The sequence below is a fragment of the Brachyhypopomus gauderio genome, chromosome 11 (assembly GCF_052324685.1).
Source record: "Brachyhypopomus gauderio isolate BG-103 chromosome 11, BGAUD_0.2, whole genome shotgun sequence".
In the NCBI taxonomy this organism is placed as follows: Eukaryota; Metazoa; Chordata; class Actinopteri; order Gymnotiformes; family Hypopomidae; genus Brachyhypopomus; species Brachyhypopomus gauderio.
Window position 1 is genome coordinate 7,419,051 of NC_135221.1, and position 23,149 is coordinate 7,442,199.

The 23,149-nt window shown below is 44.0% G+C and overlaps 1 protein-coding gene across 4 annotated transcripts; it reads left to right on the forward strand.

Annotated features, from left to right (window-relative positions):
- The first annotated feature begins 450 nt into the window (after nucleotides 1-450).
- On the forward strand, nucleotides 451-22,768 carry gramd4b (GRAM domain containing 4b). Of its 4 annotated transcripts, none has more exons than XM_077021538.1 (20): nucleotides 451-777; nucleotides 5,238-5,445; nucleotides 7,675-7,795; nucleotides 12,009-12,129; nucleotides 12,231-12,289; nucleotides 13,693-13,828; nucleotides 14,776-14,801; nucleotides 14,972-15,063; nucleotides 15,826-15,917; nucleotides 16,083-16,131; nucleotides 16,306-16,377; nucleotides 16,481-16,524; nucleotides 16,833-16,942; nucleotides 17,127-17,281; nucleotides 17,585-17,602; nucleotides 19,407-19,557; nucleotides 19,719-19,812; nucleotides 19,918-20,008; nucleotides 20,096-20,164; nucleotides 20,289-22,768. In XM_077021538.1, the coding sequence occupies exons 1-20, from the start codon at nucleotides 749-751 to the stop codon at nucleotides 20,403-20,405; spliced, it is 1,854 nt and encodes a 617-aa protein (XP_076877653.1). In that variant the 5' UTR covers nucleotides 451-748; the 3' UTR covers nucleotides 20,406-22,768. The 4 variants fall into 4 exon arrangements, with proteins under 4 accessions (XP_076877653.1, XP_076877654.1, XP_076877655.1 ...); XM_077021540.1 differs by lacking the exon at nucleotides 451-777 and adding an exon at nucleotides 4,094-4,214; XM_077021539.1 differs by lacking the exon at nucleotides 17,585-17,602 and having other exon boundaries at nucleotides 452-777.
- The last annotated feature ends 381 nt before the right edge of the window (nucleotides 22,769-23,149 follow it).

Consider the following 23,149-nt stretch of genomic DNA (forward strand, 5'->3'; position numbering starts at 1 on the left):
ATACCCTTAAAATTCCGTGAGGATCTCAATGTCTCGATGTTGTATTATGAATAAAACCAAAGAAGTCATTTTAAAGATTATTAAATTACTTTGGAGAGGTTCAGGCTGAACATAGACTATAGCTCTTCAATGTGTAATACAGAAGCGTATACAGAATATAGAAATAATACAGAAATTACAGAGCAGCTTTTTAATGAATGTCCCATTGTATCTGTGTCATAGCACAATGTGATGTAATTCCCATTTTCATAAGAGCCTTTCATAATTATATTGATTGTGTAAGGTTTTCCATAAATAAAAAATCTAAAGATGCTATATTTGTTAATGTAGGAATGTGTATCAGGAATAAAAAAGGCCTGAATCTCTTCAACTCACTTCTGTAAAGCGGCGTCACATTCATTCGGGTCCGTGCGACAACAGCGCATAATGGTTCCTCTTGTCACGGTGGTTCCTTTAAGACCGTCTTGCTGTCATTGACGAAATTTCCTGGTGTGTGAAGCCAGCGTCTCTGAAAATTAACGGCGGATTGAAACAGATCATCATAGGGCGGTATTTGGTTGGCAATCAACCGTATCTTTGGGAAAGATCTTTCGGTGGGAAAATAAAAACTTGCTGGTTTAGCCAGTTGCATTTTATATGCAGTGTATCTGTACGGGCTGGAGGGAGGCAGGTCTTCTGAAGATTCCCTTGCGAACCCATAGCAGGTTGTGAAAAGGAGCAAAACTCGGATATTTGGTTGCTCTTGTTAATGAAACTTTGTTACGAATTACGTGCAAGGTGAGTAGCTAAGAAACTTTGTATTTCTCCAAACTAGATCTTATATCGGGTCTGAAGTGTGCGATACCTATAAAGGTCTATAGTTATACTGTTTGAGCCTCTACAGTAGCTATTTTTTAGACTCTAAAATGCCTAAATCTATACCCATGTTGCATTATGTTTGCATCGTTATCTCCATTGCTTCAGCATACTGTCTCGTCTTTGCGTTGTTTCTCTATTGACAGTACTGTGGTGTCAATTTCAGTTTCACAATAGCTGCAGCCAACGCTATTAGATTAAGGATAGGTTACGTGTGCCATATGAAAAGATTACAATAAGCACATTAGGTTTATTAATAATGAGGAGGACAGATAAAAAAACGGAATGACTGAGCACTTCTCTAGTTTGTCATTTCGAGCTGGACAACTGAAATTCCGTTATCCTGATTCTAAAACAGACTGGCCATCTACACAAAGGGCATTAGGTTGGGTGTACGATGACAGTGCATATGGGGAATACCACTGGGGGTCAAGGCCCCACTTATTACCACACTGTTTCAGTTTTGTCGATTAGATCGTTAACTAATCTGAACTTGAATTGACTTGATGGCAACACCAACTGTAGCCCAGCATTGACAGAACAAAGGCGCGTGCGTTGACGCGCCGCCTTCTTTGCTACGTAAACAGCTTGTTTATGTTTGTGTGTTTATTTGCTACAATAGCATCTGGTCAAGGTTTGATAAGTTGGTCTATTTGCTCCCAAGGACACGCCGCCATCAGTGGATCGGCCACAGTAAACAAAATGATGCTGTATATCGTGTCCAGCCGTTTATTGACATTATTTGTCCACTCCGCTGAGAGCCATTAGGTATGGATCCAGAAACGTGAGTCAAGATGGTTTTACAGAACACCGCCCATTCCCTTCATAAGACACCCGATGAACATTAGTATTGAAAGACGAAACACGCGTCAGTTTAGTACGTAAATATTAATCTGCTCCGTCCTAATTATCGTTATTTAAAATTTTCTTAAAGTATAAAAATCTGAAGAAAATTCTAGTTGTGTAAATGCAGTTTACTGTATGTTGTATATATATATATTCAGAATTATAGTGAAGTAATCAAAGTACATATATGCTAATTCTAACCATAACCGGAAATAATGAATGAACATTGCCACACGCACGTGCGCACGCACGCGCGCGGGCACACTCACACACATACACACATGCACGCACGCACACGCACACACACATACACACACAGAATGAGGAAGGTTAACAACATTGTCCCAGTAGTATTGAGTCACTTGGGAATGTGACTCCTAAGTTGAAGTAGCCTCACCAGATCCCACTAATTACATCTGTCTCAGTCCAGAGTCAGGAAGAAGGTTCTAGACACAGGACTGATACCGTGTCCTCACATTACCAGCTCTTCTGGTAGATATGGCCACCCACTAGAAGAGTGAAATATTTAGTGTTTGATATCACACTTCCACATGATATATACTGTATGTATATATATATATATATATATATATATATATATATATATATATATATATATATATATATATATATATATATATATATATATATATATGGGAACAATCCACTAATCTGATGACTGAATTTGTTAATGAGAGACACAATGTGTAATGTGCTAATGATACAATAGTAGGCTGCGGGTTTTAGCTTTTCAGATTTTCATTTAATACACGATGTAGATCCTTTAAAATCTTCTGTATTAGCGATGGAATCCAAAACCAATGAGTAACTCAGTCATCTCAATTACAAGCGTAATGTTTTGGAGATACTGTGGAACTGTGCTCTTCTGTTAGGTCAAGACACTCATGGGTTACTGAGGGGCATTCATCAATAAACCATGGAAATTTGACACCCTGGTAATTTCCACTATGCAAATGGTTCACTCACCTGAGTAAATGACAGCATGTTTCCATGGTTTCTGCATGAAATACTCACCTTTGCTAAATACAGCTGTAACTGCTGAATTTCATCAAGAGTGGAACTCTTGTGGGTACTCATGGTTTTTCGTTTTTGTGATTCTAAGCTTCAGAGGTTTTGACAGTCATAGTATAGGGTGGAAAGCTCCACCCTGAGGCTTCTGGGATCTGTCTTGTCTAAATGGCACAGAGAAACTGACCTGTTCCTAAGCCTTTGAGCTACATTCATCCACACAAGGATGCCGAACGAGCTCCTATCCATCATGAACAATGCGTCACATCCTCGACATGCTACCACCATTAATTAGAGGAGCTCTTTCAGCTCCAGAGTGATGGGGATGCACTGTGCCAAGGAGTGATGCAAGATCATTCCTACTCACTGCTATTAGCCTCTATAAGAAGTGGCCTTACTTGCTGGGCCTTAAGGTCAGAACTGCGCTGACCACTGGCTGCTGGTCTGAGTGCTTTATAGGGTCAGTACTGTGTAGCAGTGCTCCTTATTTTCCAAACACTATGCACTACAGTACTTTTGAGTTTTTATATAAATATAAAAAACTGCACACTGTGTTTATACTCCAACAATGCCTCAACTGTTATTGTGCACTATATTGAGAAACCCTGCTGCTCATTTATAACCACCACTTTATTGGACATGTTTTCTTGCATTGTTCAAGTGAATTGGAAATTAGTGTCTTTTATTATTTTTAATCTTTTCAGTTTATTGCTGGATATTTAATATACATTGGTCATGTTTACAGATCTATGTTGGCTATCTTTTATTCTGGAAGTCACTTTTATTTAGACAGGTCACAAGCTTCGGAAAAGCACAATCTTCTTTTTAAAGCCCCTTATCTCCTTTGTTTGACTTTAGGGAAGATAAGTTTGTTGGGATTTATACAGGTTGTTTGAAAACTGACATGTTTTGATCACTGAAAAAGCAGAAATTATCTCTTTTTAAATCCCTATGTCAGTTCCATATTGTATGCTGGTAAATCCAGAGATGTGTTTTTGTTGCACAAGTAAAACTCATTAAAGCAGTCAGTTCTGTGGTAATTATGGGCTAGCGTGTTCCATTATTAAGATGTTATTCCCCAAAGTAAACATAGGAAGTCACTAAATATACATGCTTCATTTGGTTATGATATGAAGATTACGATTTAACCAGTATATATTTAATATATATATTGACCTTCACGAAAGCCTGGTCCGTTTTATACTCGCTTTCAACTTTAGCGTTTGTTTTTCTGGCTGTCCTTCTCTGTGTCTTTCCTTCTATCGTTTTCTCCGCTTATCTGTTCCGGAAGCGCGTCTATTACCGAACCCCGGGCTGTGCCCTGTCCCCGCGCTGCCTCCTCGTTCGCGGATTAGAAGAGCTGAACTGCCGTGACGATGTGTGGCGCCGCGGCGAGGACGCACGAGCCGTGGCGGAGCGCTGCTCGCGCGAGGGCACTCCCCTACGCACGTGCCCAGTGCTCCTTTGTCTGCTGAGCCGCCGAGGTGAATATCGCGTCGGCGTGGCCGTGGCATTCTCTGTGGGAGTTCAGCAGTATGCGTGCAGTCACGATTACGCAACCCCGTCTGGGTTATCGCAAGCCGTGCTGGAACGTGATGCACGTGAGGTTTGGATTTGTGCTGCAACATGTCACCAGAGATTGAAAAAATGTAACCTTGGAAAATTCTAGAAAATGTACAAATATCATAACCTCTGAAAGACATATACCAATGTGTAGGTATTGGTACCCGCATATAAATGTACAGCTACTTGGAGGTCTCAAGGCCTGATAACTAATGTACAGTAGTTGCACATTAACAAACTGCTTGGATTGTTCCTACAAAAAAGCAGCAGGTAATTTGGAGTGAATCCTAACTCTCATGTAATCAGCCTTTGGGTACACAGGCCATACTGTTTATCCCATCAGTGAGTGTCCATGGGGTCCCTGTGTGCTCAGGGGCCCAAGGGCCCTGGAGAAACTTGCATTTACATACTCTATAGAACAAGAAGACTCTTCTGTTTCGCCTTCTCTCAGTTGTTCTTTTGTTTTCTCGTGTTCACACAACTTGTCCCAGTAACCGAGTCAGGCCTTTTCAGTTCACAGATCTCAGAACTCTGGGCTGAAGAAATTCTCCCAGGAGAGGCTGGCTGTACACTGTGAATCTTGCCAATGGAAGATGTCTTTGTCACACTCCATTAATGGAGTCTCTTGTTCACCCTGGATTGGGTTTCTGTTTTTATATGTTGTTATTCATTGGTGTGCTTTTATCTGACATATCATTTGTCCAACGGTGGGTTAAAGTATGATAAGAAAACCCACTGAGTAAACATGTTTGCCAAGGGAATTGTATTGCAAGGTCGTTACATTTGCACTGGATACTGAGGCTACATCCAAGCTGTTTGTCTCTTAAGAAAAGCCCTGTTCTGTTAACCCCTTCACTGTTCTAGGCAGCTATACATTCACTCCTCATTCTTCATTCCATTACCATTCCTGCTCATTACCGCTGTGCTCTGTGTTTGCCCTGTAGGGTTGCCGTCCAGCATGCTAGGATAAAGGCACGGGATTGTGTCTTGAAGATGTTAAAGCGGCTGGACAAGATACGGTTCCGCGGGCAGAAGCGTGATGAGTTCCTGGACCTCGCCGAGTCGCCCAACGCCTCGGACAGCGAATGCAACGACGAGCTGCTGACCAAGCCCCGCCCCTCGATCAAAGATGCGGAAGAGCTGCGAGACCCCGTAAGCGTTCTCTCTGGTGGAGCGCCGAGGGCTCAGGTCTTCTGCGTTTAAAAATGCTCATTCAGCACTATAGCTGGCAAACCACGGGTTTGTGCAGTAAGTTCTGACTCAGCGTAATATTGAATTGGCCCTGTAATAATCACATCTTCATGCAAATTGAATGGTAGAATAATATTTTTGTGCTGTCGTTACATCACTGACATAATAGTGCTGTAGCCAAATTTTAATTGGAGTTTGTACATGAGTAAGAGTATCGGTCCTAAAGCAATCTATTTTTAATAAAGAAGTGAATATCTTTATTTTCATAGACGGGTATGGCCGGTTACATGTACCGAAGAAATGGCCACGGGGAGCTTTGCCTTCTGTACTCCTGAGATATTGCAGCAATCATTTCTAGTCATAAGCTTGTTTATTTTCTTTTTCCCCATTGCTGCTCAAGACATGTTGCTTTATTGTTATATTTTCTAGCCTATATAAATAGTTTCATGTTACCTCTTTCTTATATTTTCTGAACACCCTTGAGAGGTGTTAGATCTCATCATGTTATTCTAGTTTCCCTCTTTGTGAAAAGCGTACTTCGCTCCTTTGCCAGTTATTTGAGTTGTTCCAGCAAGTCACCTCAAGGGCACCTGTCAGGGCTGTTTCTGCACTACCACAGGCTTAAAGCCCTTGTACTAATGTCCTGAGAGTCCTGAGGCATCCTGACACAAGTGTATGACAGGACTGTTAGAAGTCTAGTGGGTGTATGCTAGCTTAAAGCCCTTTGAAAGATCTCAGCTGTTATATTTAAAGCTGTTTGTTCAATATATGAGTGAGACTGGGATTTATTGAACATTTTAAAAGACTACATTTGTAATATTTTTAGAAATGCCATCAAAAATATTCTAGATCTGAAGTTCATGCAAGATGAGGGAGTAAATATATGTACTTTTCTCCATGGTAGATTTCCATCCTCAAATTAACCATTTTCAATGGCTAAATTATTAAATGAAGTTCTCCAGAAAAGTAGCTTTGACCATATTAACCGCACTGAAATTATCCATTTAGAGGTCACGTGTGATAGAACTGTAAAGAAAATCCTTTTACAGCAGGGTCACGTTACAAACTTGGTGTTGAACTGCCTGGCTTGGGTCGAACAGCCATGTATTAAATTGCTCTGCTTTAACATTTGTGTGTGTGTGTGTGTGTGTGTGTGTGTGTGTGTGTGTGTGTGTGTGTGTGTGTGTGTGTGTGTGTGTGTGTGTGTGTGTGTGTGTGTGTGTGTGTGTGTGTGTGTGTACTGTATGCTTATATTTCACCTCCCATCACTGCACTGCAGTGTGTGCTCCGCAGTGATGGAGGATTAGTGGACATCACAGGACATCTGTTAAGTCTCAGACACTAAAGATGCACTGTCATAATGCAGCGTTTGTGCTGTAAAAGTAAACCAGACTGCGTTGACTCCACCCACAGCAGCTTTTGAGGTTGCTGAACAGGCTCGGTGACAATATGAGCAGGTCTAATGATCCCCATACGTCTTCTGTTTGCTCCTGAAGCTCTGGGTCTGATCCTGTCTCATAACAGTAAGATGCAGACAGCCAAACGTCTAAGGACTTTTTGCCAAAATGTCCATTTGATGCACTGTTCTGTTAGCATCGCCTCTTCCAGTTGTTGGAGTTAAGACCGGTGAGAGAGAGCACTACTGTTGTTGTTATTACACGGTAAGAAATCTTAAGTTTGCATATGGCATATTTTAAAAGGGTGTGGCATGAAAACTTACATCCACCTTAGGGTTCTTTTGTTTGTTTTCTCCAAACTTGTGAAGAATTGCATGCTTTAAAAATATTTCAAAATGTTGACCTGTTCGGGTCATGCAGGAGATGTTTAAACCAAGGTAGTACCTACAAGAAGGTTATGGAAAGGAAGGTTGTCAGATTTCCGGATAAAATTTGCTAATACTTTCTATAATACTGTAACTATGTCATGCTCAAGCATGTGCTCTTTGCTATTGCCATTAATACTGGACTATTCCGGAAAGCAGAAACTTGGGTTGGAGGTTTGTGGAAAAATATTTGTATCTTGTGTGCTATTTTTGCCAGGCTTCTCCATGTGTTTCTGTAGGTGTGGTGTCCTTCCAGTTTATCTCTTTGAGACGCTCTTCGCAAACAGTAATGAAGCCAAAAAGGATTAGGTGCTCAGTTGGTCTGTTTACTGAAGATGTTTGTTTTGTTTGTATTCTGGTGTGTCCAGGCTCCTGCAGGGTCCATCACCATGGCTGCTGCCATCCAGGACTACCAGAGGACGGAGGCGGACAGGCTCAATGAGGTCAAGGGTCACCTCGAAATCGCCTTATTGGAGAAGCACTTCCTTCGTAAGCTGTTTCAAAGTACATTTTCTGCTGTCACCACTGCAGCAAAGCTGCAGGTTGATCCTTTACTGATCTGTGATCAGTTATGACATCTGGCTGAATAAGGTCACCAGCAGAATATCTCTGTTACCTTCATCCTCTGTCAAAACCTTTATGTATAATAATTTTAGTTATCACCAAAAGAAAATAGAGTGCAAAGTGTAATATAAGCACAGTAATGCCTCTTTAATCTAATATACAGATCTCAGAAATGGCTTTTGTGGAAATACAGAGGGTTGTTCAGTTCATGAGTATTCTTTACTAGTGCCAGAGCTGCAGTGTGTGAGTGTGTGAGTGTGTGAGTGTGTGTGTGAGTGTGTGTGAGTGTGTGTGAGTGTGTGTGAGTGTGTGTGAGTGTGTGTGAGTGTGTGTGTGTGTGTGTGTGTGTGTGTGTGTGTGTGTGAGAGAGAGAGAGAGAGAGAGAGAGAGAATGTGTTTGTGAGAGAGAGAGAGAAAGGGTCAGTGAGATTGAGGGACCAGTAGCCAGTCTTTTCTGAGTGTAGATCATTCTGACCTTGTCAGCTCTAGCGATGGAACATAATCAGTAGTGTCTGAACACTATGCACTTATTTGCTGTGTTGGGTTTATGTTTTGGGTCTTGGACACATTTATCATCATTGAGGCAGTCACCAAAAGCAGGCACCACATTTATCATCATCCTTTCACTGGTTAAATCACATGTTTATGTGATTACTTGATCCACAAATAATCACATAAACATGAACAGAACAGATTTTTTGAGCCATTTCTTAAATGCATAGTAAAAGGTTTTAACATCTTGTACATCACAACAATCTGATTGGTGACATTGATGGCTCATCGACCGCTAAGCTGGTGCACTGGTTCTAATTTTAGGCTGTGTGTGTGTGTGTGTGTGTGTGTGTGTGTGTGTGTGTGTGTGTGTGTGTGTGTGTGTGTGTATGTGTGCTCATGGGCGCAGCTGTACGGTAAGGCTACAAAATCCAGACTAGGATCTTTGTTGCCTGTGAATGTAGGCAAGACATATTAATACACTGTTACACAACACGAGCTTGTGTGTAAGGTGTGTATTGATGAAGTGCCGGGTTCTCCGGTCTTCACTGCGATGCTGTTAGAATAGTCTCGGCGCCCTGCATGTGAACATGTCCCTCTGTTGTCCTGTGTTGATGACACAGGTGTGATGAATTGAAGCACTCTCACGGTCGTTTCAGGGGATTGAATTTAAGGACAGATTTCCAGATTATAGGACTTTGTACATTTTCATCCACAAGCATGATAAAGGTTGTAACTTAAGCCAGGACTAAAGCGCAGGATGAACAGTGCTCACCTGGAGCGCTCAGCTGGCCAAACTGCACTGGTTGCTTATGTGATATAGACACATTTAATTAAACTAGTACATTTAGTTAATAAGTTAATAATCCATTATTAGTTAATTTTCAATTTTTGTTAATAATAAATTATTGTTTTTTAACCAAAATTAGTTCATATTTCTTACTAAGTAATAAGATGATTGAACAGAACCCTTTATGGGCCCTTTCCGTTACGTTCACAACTAATAGTGTAGTTTGCATTGTCTCAACTGCTCTCAGGATTTCATTGGATATGGTTGAGCTGTGGTTGGGTCCTGGTTGGGTTCTGGTTATATATGGTTAGCCTCTGATCTTGTCTCATGTGCGGGTTTTGGGTCACTTGATGGATTCCTCGGAAATTGGTGTGCTCAGTTCTGTAGTAGGACCCCAGTAATTATTATCCAGGCTTAAATTCCAAACATTGTGAGTTAATGACATGAAGTGGTCTCTCTACATGTAATGAAGCTTTATCGGCAAGTGTGGAAGGAAGGACTCGACATTAGCCCTCCTTCGCCCTGTCCTCTCGTTGGAAAAGTCCTCTTTAAACTAAATGGAAAACGTGAGGGGGAACTTTTCCACCCTTTTCAGGGACTGTCCAATCACGTGACCCTGTTTGCATTACCATAATCACCCCTCCTTGTTCCTTTGCCAGTGAAGAGCATGACTGTTCGTGCACACTGTGTCACTCTGCTATAAAGGCTCGTGTAACACCTCGTTTATTCGCCTTTTGGGTCTCCTGCTCGCATCTCCTCTCACGTTGACTGCGGGGCGGTGCTCAGCCGAGAGGGGCTCACCTGAAGCGCCTTGGCTAGCGTGGCATGTGTAGCAGTGACGGTCCGCTGAATCATCAGGGGAGATGGCAGGACAAGTCTTAACTTGACAGCTCAGCCTCGATCAACAAGCCGTGTGTGACGGGCGCTTAACGACAAAAAACGCACCGTTCACGCTTTCGTGCTCTTGTTCCCTGTAACACTAGTTTAGAACTTGTATAGACATCCTTTTATTCACAGTTGGCTATGTAGTCCAGTAACTTTAAACATAGAGCCACCGTTTGACTTGAGGTGTAACGCTGAAATGGATCCCCCTGATTCTTCCCTTGGGTGGTGTTAGGACTGGCCCTGCTCCCTGTCATCCTTGACTTTCTCTGCTTGGCATGTATGCTAACATGGCAACAACAGTCATGGCAGCCGTTGTTTAAAATGGAAGATTTGCATCTCTTGTTTCTGGGGGGTGAGGGGGGGGGTGTCATCTTGGACACATTGCTGACCCTGCTAAATATTTACAAGCTGTAACTGTTTCAAGAGTGCGTCAGTGGTCTTGTCTCGGTGCTGTTGGCACTTGTGTCTGTCATGGGAGCAGCTGCTTGTCCTCAGCTGAAACACAAGCCTCTAAGGTCAAGCGCAAGGCTGGGAAGAAGACACATTACCAGCCAAGATGGCAGACGTAGCCGAATCAATAGGGCAAGTGCATGAATCAAAGCTGATGGAGTTCGATAAGGCTTTCTTTGGTACAAATGGGATTTCAGTTATAGGGAATGCGTGCTTGTTTAAAGGTGTTCCCTGCAGTGGATCTGAGGAACGGGCACTCTAGAATCTGCTGATTCTGAGTGGCAACATTGCTGTGACGTGCAGTCGTGTCCTACTCGAGCATCGAGGAACCTGGAGCTCCTTCGTTGCCTGTGAAGGCTGGTGTCTGCCTGAGCAAAGCCCTTGTCTGGTTCCAGCAGGACATCCATACCAGGAAAAGCTCTCCTGGCACGGGCTCTGGCCGGCTCTAATGGCTGCGTGTTTCCTTGTGAGTAGATGAAGGTGAGATGTTTGATCAGAAGCCAGAAGACTTCTAATGTTATTCAGGGGAGGAGGGACCATGTTTGAGCCCTGAAATGTCTCAGCGCTGCACAGTTCAGCCTACTTCCATGGTCTATAACAAGCCAGATTACATTCTTGAAGGGCGTAGAAAATTGATTGGTGTCAGACAACTCCTTGGCCTGACGTACTCCCTGCCAGAACACTCAGAGTCACAGAGTCTCCGTGTACACTTGAGCAGTGATGGATCTGATGGATCTGTGGGTGTGTAGTGGTCATAACCAATCACAACCCTACACCGGGCAATCTCTCATATGGACAGATAAACACATTAGATGAATTGTTGAACAGCTCTGCCAAATTTTAGCAAGACCACACTGCACTTCATACACATCATGGAAAAGACCAGAAATCTTGGATAACCAGATTTGGTGAGTGTTCTGATTAGGTAATTAATAAAGCGTAGGGGAACGTTAAACTGAGAACTGAGTTGGGAACTGTTTTGCTGGTTTGTTGGTTTGAAGCTCATTAGTTTAGGCGCTGGCCACTGGGGGGTCATCCTGCACTGGACCCGGCTGTCTCTCACCTGACCTCATGGCACACCAGGGCGTCTCCGTCCACAGTGAGGACAGGGTCATTAGCAGAGGCTGAATTAATGATGGTCTCATGGTCCAGGTAACCTTGAAGCAGGTATAGTTTAGAGAAATTTACCTGACTGCAGCTGTGTGTATCATCAAGTTGTCAGTGTGTGAAATCGAGTGGGTCCACTTGGGTTAGCTTTTCTTGAAGGAAACCATCCAATGTGTGCTGGGTATTTTTTTTCATTCAAGGGAGTATAGAGATTCTCACAGGTTGTACTCAAGTTGACATTCAGATGTGCCTTCTTCTGGACAGTGTCGCATGTGTAATGGTCTGTCAAGACGTACACAGTGCGATTTGAGTTGCACTGTTCCCAAAGGGCACCAGGAATGACCTCCTCTTCCCTCCGCTGCTGTCTCACTGTGCTGCGTGTCTCACTGTGCTGCTGTCTCTCTTCGGTCTCAGAGGAGGAGCTTCGGAAACTCCGGGAGGAGGTGAACACGGAGGTGTTGAAGCAGGAGCTGGAGAAGGAGCGCTCCAAAAGAGTCGACCTTGAGCAAAAAATGAATGAAATCCTCAAATCCAGGTAAGAGAAGAGGAATGTGGCTGGTGAAGTAACCTGGGTTATGTGTAGCGATTTGGTCCATACTCGTACCTCTAATGAGTATTCGTCTGTGTTACTCATAGACCAGAGGACTCTCCAACTCTGCCATCCAAAGCACAAGGCCCTTCTGCCAATGGTACAGGTGAGATCCACTGTTATGAAGCTGGTCCAACATAACTCAAAGTTTCCTATTTGAGCCACTGTGATCTTCTAACAGAGAGCCAGATTTCAAGACTGAAGGTTATTTTATTCGGATTCTCACTATGTTGAATTCAAACATATTACAAACATTACTTCACTTACACAAAATATTACACGGTTATTGAGGAGGTCCACCTTGATTGCTAATGTTGATTGCTAGCGGTTGGTCGGTGTTCAGTTCATGCAGTATATATATTTTTAACATTTTCTTGTAGCATAGGCAGACTGGAGGTTTAATTACAGGAGAGTGTCCACGGCTGTGTGTTGGACGTGAGACACAGCGTGGCTCTCTGGGCTGGTGAAGAACTTCATAATGAGCAGTGTGAATGGCTGCTTTCTTTTCTAAAACATGGATGAAACTTTCTCCCTTCATTAGAAATACCTTTGCTTCTTTTATTGGGTGTGCATTTGCAGACTGAAGCCACATCACAGATTGGGATCAGTTTGATCACCAAGCAGCATTTGCATACAGGAGCTTTGCCTTAGTCCGTGTGCATATTTGCATAAAACCAAGAAACAAGCATCACTGGTCTACAGTCACAAGCTCCAATCAGCATTTAGCTGACTCCATTCAGCATAACAGCATTTATGTCAAATAGCGCAATAATTGACGAGCAGTGAAGTAAAGCTAACAGTTTGAAGGTTTCTAAATTGTGGAGGGAGGGAGAGAGTGAGGGAGGGAGGGAGGGCATGAGGGAGGGAGGGAGGGAGAGAGTGAGGGAGGGAGGGCATGAGGGAGGGAGGGAGGGAGGGAGAGAGTGAGGGAGGGCATGAGGGAGGGAGGGAGAGGAGTGGGGGGTGGGGTTGTAGGAGGTATATTCAGCAGCCCAGTAGATGACTGGTTTCAATAGAGATCCGGCACAGGTGTTCTGATGTTTGTCTCATGATGGTTCTGTGGCGTCTTTGACACAGGCTGTCAGGGTGGACACTCTCTTGTAGGTGACCTGCTGTATTCTGGAGGACCACAGGTCCTTGCTGCAATGAAACTATAGGCTGTTTGCATGAGCAACGTATCATCCACATTCCACCATTTTCAATTAAGCACCTGTTGTATGTAGTTACCTCTTACACTAATCACCACACCTCTTTGTCCCAGGAGTAAAGGATGCTTTTTAATGAAAGTGACGCTTCTCTGTAGGGATGTGGCTCCAACGCCTCTAAACTAGGTCCTCAGTAGCTCCGCGCCATTCGCTGCTGGCCAGTTGAAGTCTTTGTAAAGACGGGGTCTTCTCAGTGAGATTGTGATCCATTCGCTTGTCCATTGTCCACACGTGTGAAATGCATAAGGTGTGTTTGCCCTTCACCGGGTCCTGTTCTAATGTCAGTGGCTCTTTATTCAAACAGTAGACAAACAGAAGGAGTCGCTGGGCTCCAAGCTGTGGAAATGGCTGTCCGAGCGCTTCGGAGTATACATAGAAGACTTCCGCTTCCAGCCTGAGGAGAACACAGTGGAGATGGAGGAGCCTCTCAGTGCTAAAAGGTGAAGACCGACTGGGTTCCTCGGGCTCTCGGTGTGTCTGGGCTGCTGTAGTGCTTTCCTTGTCTTGATTTATTTACTTTTTTTTTTTTTACTTTTTTATTTGTTCACCAAATTTAGCATACAAAATTTATTTCACATTGAACACAAGGTCTTGCTTGGAATCCAAAATCATCAAAAACACAAAACGGCAGCGTTAACATGTAGAGTATCTATAGAGCTTCCAGCATTCATGCCTAGTGAGGAGGGGAGTGAATATATGAGGGGAGTGAATATAATTGACCGTGTCTATATAAGGTTCCACAGAGGGGGGGATTTCTCTGGTGCGTGCTTTTGGTGACTGCTTCTTTGCATGCAGCCAAAACAGTCGTCACTATGTAGATTCAGTGTTCGCTAGGTAGGCATCGCCTTTACTCAGACCACAGGGAATAGCACAGCGCTACAGAACACATCAGCATTAAGGCCCAGGATCTGACACATTAAATGTGCTGCATTCTCCCAATAAGGTTGCATCCCTGAACACAATCAAAATGCAGCTGATCTCCGATGAATAACATTAAGACATGTTGACCAGTCACGCCTGGTTGTGTCGAGAACACAGTCACTCCCCCTCAGCTCAGAAGAGCTGGAGATCCTCTGAGGAAACCTGTGGGGGGGGGGGGGGGGGGGGCATCATGGGGATTATTATCCATTACTGTAATGTACACTCTACTGAAATCATTTATAGCATGTAAAACTGCATTCTATATTTAGACTTCTAGTATTCATTCGAGAAATGCAATTGGTTTTTATGTGCCCTGGTGTTAGTGAGATGACTTGAGTTACAGTGTGTCAGTCTGCCCTCTTGTGGTGCTTTTGTCAAACTCTTTTTAGCCCAAAGATGGCTGCTTGTACTCTGGTAAATAATAATTTTGTTCTCTTTTGGTCTTGTTCTCTCTTTTTGGTTTCAGATTAACTGAAAATATGAGACGACTGAGTAAGTTTTCATGCGGCTTACGGGCACAGCCTAAATGTTTAGATAGAAATGAATTGTATATGGCTGGTAGATGGGACGGATTATTCTAATAATATTTTACGATCATAACTGGGAAGACATGATTGAGACTGTTGCTATTTGTATGTGTTGGGCTGTGAATGTGTCCACAGAACGAGGTGCTAAACCTGTCACCAACTTCATGAGAAACCTTTCTGCTTTATCCAGTTGGCACTCTGTCTACACATCAGCTATCGCCTTCATTGTAAGCAACACACACACACATGCACTGGAGTTATGGTCATTTTTATATACATATTTTATAAAGTAAAAGAGAGACGCTTATCAGAGACAAACCTCAAAGTCCCACCTAATCGTCCGATTATTCATCTGTTGCATCAGAACACTGGTGGAGTATTTGATTCACCGTATTGTGACATTTAGACTTGCTGCAATATCAGTGTTGGTTAGTAAAGCACCATAGAGAGGCTGAACTTGTGCTGAAAAGATGTAATCAAACGTGTGATTCCTCCCCCTTTTTCCACTGATCCATACGAATGTATGATCCCCCCCCTCTCTGTTCCACTGATCTATATGAATGTATGATCCCCCCTCTCTGTTCCACTGATCTATATGAATGTATGATCCCGCCTCTCTTTTCCACTGATCTATATGAATGTATGATCCCCCTCTCTCTCTTTTCCACTGATCTATATGAATGTATGATCCCCCTCTCTCTCTTTTCCACTGATCTATATGAATGTATGATCCCCTCTCTCTCTTTTCCACTGATCTATATGAATGTATGATCCCCCCTCTCTGTTCCACTGATCTATATGAATGTATGATCCCCCCTCTCTGTTCCACTGATCTATATGAATGTATGATCCCCCCTCTCTGTTCCACTGATCTATATGAATGTATGATCCCACCTCTCTTTTCCACTGATCTATATGAATGTATGACCCCCCTCTCTGTTCCACTGATCTATATGAATGTATGATCCCCCTCTCTCTCTTTTCCACAGATCTATATGAACGCCGTGTGGCATGGGTGGGCCATCCCACTGTTTCTTTTTTTAGCCATTGTCCGCTTGTCCTTAAATTATCTCATTGCGAGGTGAGTGAATATATCAAACCCATGTCCCATGATTCCTCACTAACAATTCTGGCAGGCCGGTTGTATTTCTTTAGGCTGGATTGGAGTTAATGGAATAAAGTTTCTGGGCAGATTGTACGTGGGCTGATGAGAAGGTTGTGGATGACACACTCCACTGTTTTGCAGAGGCTGGAGGATCCAGTGGACTATCGTTCCTGCAGTGTCTGAGCCGGTGGTAAATATGAACCTACTCCTGGGGCTACTTATAGCTAAAGCACTGCATACTTTCGAGAAAGGCATCATGACTTCAGACACACTCGGGTTTTGATCTTCACGAACTAGTTTGCTGATGCAGAGGTTGAGAACTTCTACACTGTAGTGTGTGAATGCAGCTCTTTTTTTTGTTCAGGAACCTCCAAAAGAAGATCTGACCGTTTCGGAGAAGTTCCAGCTGGTGCTGGACGTGGCTCAGAAAGCACAGGTACACAGTGTGTGTGTGGCTCCGGTAGCTGCTAGCTGGCATGAGGCAGAGCACGAGACAGACAGGCCGATCCCTCTTTCCCACAATCTCCATGTTTTCACAGAATCTCTTCGGAAAGATGTCAGATGTCTTGGAGAAGATCAGAAAGTGAGAGCATTTAAATTTCGTTCTCGGTGACTTGTGTGTTTCAGATGTCACCCGACCTTCGTGTACAGTATGTGAGAAAATGTGTGGATCCACAGTGATGCAAATGATTCATAATGTAATGTCATCCAGCTTTCGTAAAAATACACTGATTAATTATTGTGTGTACAACCCTCTGTGTGTCTGTGTGTGTGTGTGTGTGTGTGCGCACCCTCCCCTCTCTCCTTCTCTCTCTCTCTCTCTCTCTCTCTCTCTCTCTCTCTCTCTCTCTGTGTATGTGTGTGTGTGCATCTGCGTGTATTCTATTGCAGCCTGTTTATGTGGGTGCAACCTGAGGTCACTCAGAAGTTGTATATCGGCCTGTGGATGGCGTTCATTGCTTCCTGCTTGCTACCATACAAACTGCTTGGCTTCTTAATTGGTAAAACATGCAGACATTCACATGACTGAGTGTAGCAGACTAGCAGAGTGCTGTTTTCACTCGACTTTGTCCAGTGTTGGGTTGTTACAGGTGGAATGTTCCATTGTGTCTTTGGTTTACCTGTCAGTTGGACCTGTGTAGGTGTAGGGTATTTACTCCACTGATGTGTTTCTTTAAACTGTAGGGCTCTACGCAGGAATCAAGTTCTTCATTATTGACTTCATCTTCAAGAGCTGTCCCAAGCTCAGGGACAAGTATGACACACCGTACATCATATGGAAGAACCTGCCAACTGATCCACAGCTCAAAGAACGCAGCACTACCAACCTTAACAGACGGGTGTGTGTGTGTGTGTGTGTGTGTGTGTGTGTGTGTGTGGGTGTGGGTGTGTGCAGTATATAGACCAACCAAACATTTTTTTAAGGAAATTTGAATATTTTTATTCCAGAATTTTCTGACAATATTTATAGTAATGTTCTGAGAAATGTTTATTTTTGTCTGAAAAAATATTGGAATCTCCCTGGTTTAGTAAAGCCCATAGGTGTAGTTAGTTAACCCTATTTGATTAAGAGAGATGAAGGCCGTGTGTGTATGTGGTGTAATAGTCTGTCCCACCTGTGCTCTGTTATTTTTCTCTCTCAGCTGTCTGGCTGTGAAAAGGTAGGGATGTGTTTGACAGCAGTGCCTGTGTTTGCCACTACTGGCTGGCTCTGTGTGTGTGTGCGCATGAGTGTGTGTGTGTGTGTGTGTGTGTGTGTGTGTGGGTGGGTGTGTATGTGTGTGGGTGGGTGTGTATGTGTGTTCAGGTAGAGATTCAGACCAGTACTTGCATTTCTGCTGGTAAATGGACCAAAAACTTACATGATAAATGATGCTGGTAAATCACTCTTGTAAATCAGAGTGATTTTCTTAACATGTTGGCTAAAAGATAAAAAAAATTACTGCTGCTGTATGTTCAACTCACCAGTGTTTTTGAGCCATTGCCATCAGATGGTTACTAGATTTGACTGCAGTGTGTTTGCATTTCATGTAGGGATAAGTAGTTTTTGCTATAGTTGGCAGTAGCTGGGGCAAATGCTATGAAATCAGAACAGCCAAGCTGTGCATCTAAACCAGATTCAAACTTCTATTCAAACTTCTTTTCATAAGAAGAAAACAAAAACTAGTTTAGCAGTATAATTGGACGTTGGTATTCAGTTATAGGCTCTTCCTAACATACAGGCATGTACAACACAAATGCAGATTTGGCTTTTCTGGTGTCTGTCATAGTTCACGTGTTCCTGCGAGGAATTGGTGAGTTAAAGCTTATTTCCTGTCTCGTTGGAGTGTGTGGGATAAGGGCTGTAGGGCTGTGCTTTGTTCTGGTATGCTGTGATGAGATCTTCCGAATGAGAATCTATTGCAAGTCCAAATTCATTTTCTAAGCACATGTTGTTTATAGAGTGTAAGCTTGCGTATTTGATATGGGGACTTGCTGTCTGTCGGTTTACCCTGTTTTTTTAAGGGATATGCCAACATGTCATATACTGCTGTTGGTTTGATGTTTGTAGTTTTGGTGAACCTGCAATGAAAATGTTGGTTCATAAGGAGGAGATGCGTAGCGTAAAACGGCTTTTGTCCTACTCAACATGTATCATCAGCCCAGCTGAAGTGCCCAGATGAGTCAGACATAAATCTCTACTGTTAAAGCGTCACATCAGAACAATGTTAGGACACATTTGGCGCAGTTCTAAATGGCTCTCGGGTACAGTTACATGTGCCTTGGGCTGGTGCCCTGGGGCATTTCTGGACTGCATCTTGAATTGTGGAATCGAGTGGCTAACATCATTAACCGTTTGAAGCACCTGCAGATGCTGCATATGGATGTCTTTCGTTTTTGTTTTTAACACCAGAACATTCTGTGAAGCAACACACAGTGTCACTGCGCCTGTGCTGTTCAGCTTTGCTAATGAAGCGGTGCGCGTTTGACCCCACGGCTTTGCGCTTTGCACGTCTCCACTGCACCTCTCCTGCCTCCTGATGACCCACGGGCCTCTCAACCCCCGACACCGGCGGTCCTGACCAGCCCGAGGGGGTGTGTCGGTCAGCCCCCAATACAGGTGGTCCTGGCAAGCCAGAGGGGGCATGTCTGTCAACCCCCAACACAGGCGGTCCTGGCCAGCCAGAGGGGGCGTGTCTGTCAACCCCCAACACAGGCGATCCTGGCCAGCCAGAGGGGGTGTGTCTCTCAACCCCCCATTTACCCCAGGCTGCTGAGCACCACGCTGGGTTAGACGTGCCCCATGGTGTCATGGCCGCTGTTCGGTTTTGGAAAATACCGTAGCATTTTGGAGAACGCATCGAATGGGCCCTCACCTGTAGATGGCGATGAAGAGACCCCTAAGCCCGCGTCACCGAGGAGGGGCCCTGGACTCCAGGGCGACTCCCTCTGCGTGGCTAACCCCCTCACATCTCCTTCCTGCAGCATATCCAGCCTGTGGTGGCCCGTGGCAACCTGGCAGCCGGGGTACCCTATGGCATCAGGGGCGACGATGACACCGGCCGGCCCTACAGCACCAAGAGGGGCCCCTTCCACGAAGTCTTCAACCTGTCTGAAAATGAGCGCCCCCTGCCAGGTGGGAGGAGGATGCAGTTATTACTGATTGCTGGACCTACAATTTGCCTGTTTTTTTTTCTCCTTGTAACATGGCATTTAAAAGTCTCTCTCTCGCTCTCTCACTCTCTCCCCCTGTCCCCTTCTCTCTCTCTCTCTCTCTCTCTCTCTCTCTGTACCCAGTGTGTGAGAATGGCTGGCGTTGCTGCCTGATCAACAGGGACAGGAAGATGCCCACTGATTACATACGCAACGGCATCCTCTATGTGACGGAACAGTACGTTTGTGCTTCTGGTCTATCTGCTGGCCTCTTACACAAGTTCTTTCCCTGCTCCTTGTCTATTGAAGTTTACAGGAGAAATCTCTCTGTCCTCTCCTGTAGTTACTTATGCTTTGAGAGTTCCAGCTCACGGTCAACTTCCTCTAAAAAGAATAAGGTCATCAAACTCCAAGACATCACAGATATTCAGAAGGTACAGATTTTCTGTCGTGTCAAACTAAAGATTATGTTGTTGCTTTCTGGTTAAGTCATTCTTCTACCTGTACGTTTGCCGCACCAGTACAAGGTGTTGTCCGTGCTGCCCGGATCTGGAATGGGAATTTCGATAGCCACGCCATCCACACAAAAGGTAAGAAACAAGCACTTACATTTTCATCTAGGGCACTTATGCTTATCCACTTTCCTAGTGTCATGCTGTTGGCTTTTCTGGATGCTTTGAGCAAGTGTCTCTGCTTCTTTCTGGGTCTGCCCAGCCTCTGGTGTTTGGTGCCATGATTCACCGAGACGAGGCCTTTGAAGCCATCTTCAGCCAGCACACCAAGATCATCGGCTCCTTCCCCTCCATCACGGACACCAACCCGGAGACGTAGGCGTCACGCCACCGTGGCAACAGGCACGGGGTCCTGCACGCTTTTCCTTTCACCCGCTTCCTGGAATGAAGCCCCTCCCCCTGCTCCTCCCCCTCCAGCAGAGGAGGAGCTGGGGCAGCCAGGAGAAAAGACTGGACTCCGTATCCATTCTCTGTGCTGTGTTTTTAGCACCATGTTTTAGACATGCCCCCTTTTTTGTGTGTGTGCCCACCAGCAGGACGCTGGCGTCTGGCATGCGTCTTGTGTTTGAATTCATGTCCTTTTGTAACCGGAGCTGGCTCTCCTGCCTGTCCTGTGGGGACACTCGTATTTGTGTGTGATTCGTGTCACTTTTAAATCGGTTCCTAGTCCCCCTGTCTACTGTCTTGGTTTTTTTAATTGTATCACGTCTGGCCTCGTGCAGGGAGATGTGGGGGGGGGGGGGGCACTCAGGAAATCCCACAGGCCAACGCTTGTCCTAACGGCATGAAACCACTAGCGCCAGAGTGCTGGAAAGTGTAAAACATACATCCTTTTCCACTCACATTTAACTCTCTGAACACACTCAAAGATCAGATCATTTGAACACACATACCCGGTTTGCTGTGCTCTCCGGGTGGTCGGCGGGCTGCTTATGGGTAGCTGTGCTGACTGGACGGTGAACTCCTAACGTGACCTCACACAGTAAGCACAACAGCACCACAAAGTCTTACATGTCAACCTGAGGTGCAGGAGGGTTGAAGACATTCATGGTTGAGTCAGGCCCGTCTTCTCAACTTGCCTGCGTTCTCAACTTTCACAAGTACGTACAGTCACGCGTGTCCCACAACCCATTTCATGCGTCCTCTTAGTCTGGACCTGTGAGGCAGCCATAGCTGTGTTTTGTTCACTAGCTGGGCTCAGCCAACCTCCCAACAGACACATGAGGTGAAACGATGTGTTTTACCTGAATCTGTAGGTCATGAAATGGTCATTTCCCTGCGGTTTCTACAATTTCTCTGTATGTGGCCTCTCCAGATTTGCAGTGCGTATTGTTTTTAAGAGTGCTTTTAGTTTTTTGTATGTTTTGAGCCGTAGTCTCCAGTGCAGTACTTCTGTTGTGCAGTGTTCTGGCACTGGCTGTACGCCACGCACTTTACTCTGCCTTCCACATCCCCTTTGAGTCTCCGGGGTGCACCACTGGGAGAGACTTATATTTTATTTTTTGTAGATCTTTTCTTATTGGTGCAATTGTTGTCAGCACAAAAAGCGGCTTTATATTAAAAGTCCTTTGTCAGCACATATAGGTTCGAAAGCTAACCCTTTCTTTCACTGAGATTTCTGGTAGAGTCTCAAAGATGAAAACGTTTCCCATCCTCTGTGCAGCGAGGCGCTTGCTGGATCAGTCAGGACCAAGTCAGGATGCTCCTCAAAGCTGAGCTGATCACCTGTGTGAATAGAGGGGTTTTGCTTTTGCATCTGCCTCACTGTGTTGGTGCTCATCGGGTGCAGGTTAAGGATGGCTGATCTGATTGGTCAGGCTCTCTCCGTTGCTTTTCACTTACTCACATATTTAGTCCTCTCACCTCTTCACATCTGGGTGCTGAAACTAACTTGAAATATTGTAGAGTACTGATTGACTATACTATAAAAGCATCCAATTAGTGTGACACTGAGGCACAGCACGAAGAGAACACTGATAATGTACCTGGATACACAGCTGGTGGTGTGAGTAATTTAGATATTTCACATAGAATCACAGTCATAATGAAGCCTCATTGGAAAGCCAGACAGTGCTTTCAAGAAAAATGTTTCTTGAAATGTTTCTCCGAATGTTTGAATAATTATTTGCCAAACATGTGTGTGTTAGTTTTTGTGCTGTAATCCTTACCTTGTTATTTGTGTTCACAGCATTTTTAGTCAGATTCCACCGTCTTGGGCTAGTTTGACCCCCAGAACAAACTGCGGACATGAAAACTGGCCTGCCATTTTGTGATAAATGGCAGTGTTTTCCTATTTTGCTTATACATATGCAAGGTGTTCATTTTTTTTATCAGAGCCACAATTATGGATAGCATATGTAAATGAAAATTAATCATTAACTTGTCGCATTCTGTATTGAATGTGTGAAAGTGATATACTGAATGTGATCATTTATGTTAAATAATTCTTCTCTGTCTGATCCCTTTAACCCTCTTCTGTTGTTATTCAATGTGGAGAGAAGTCATCATCTCAGAATAGTGCAGCAGGCTGTAGTGATGCCCTGTGATGCCTACGAGAGGATTTGTCACAAACATCAATTAAAATGTTCATGTTAAACAAACCTCTGAGCAATTTCTGAAGAAGTTGTCTAACATAATTGTGTTGAACCTTTTTTGTATTAAAAATTATTTAATATCAGCCTACCATTTCGTTCTCGATCTATTATTTACACTTCTGATACTGTTTCTCTCTTGATCCCCTGACCTCACTGATACATCACACTCTTACAGTCCGAATCAGGGCAGCTGGCCCTGCGTGGGTCCAGACGGCAGCCCTGAAAGATGCTAGTGTGCATCGGGGATCTCGTTGGTCTGGAAGGGAAGAAGAAGAAGAAAGGTACAGTGCCCTCCATAATTGTTGGCACCCCAGTTAAAATGTGTTAAAAGCCTAAAAAAAAAAAATAATTATTGCAGAAGCATAATCTCACTCTGAAAACATTTAGAAAAAAGCATCCTTCAACTCAAGTGGGAAAAAAAATTAAGAAAAAATCCTGACTAAGAAATAATTATTTCCCATAACATGAC

Bases quoted from the DNA above. Each gene is read 5' to 3' on its own strand.
- gramd4b (XM_077021538.1), top strand. From the start codon at position 749: ATGAAACTTTGTTACGAATTACGTGCAAG. The intron at 15,918-16,082 runs GTGAGTGAATAT...ACTGTTTTGCAG, and splicing joins TTAAATTATCTCATTGCGAG to AGGCTGGAGGATCCAGTGGA. The intron at 20,165-20,288 runs GTAAGAAACAAG...GGGTCTGCCCAG, and splicing joins CCACGCCATCCACACAAAAG to CCTCTGGTGTTTGGTGCCAT.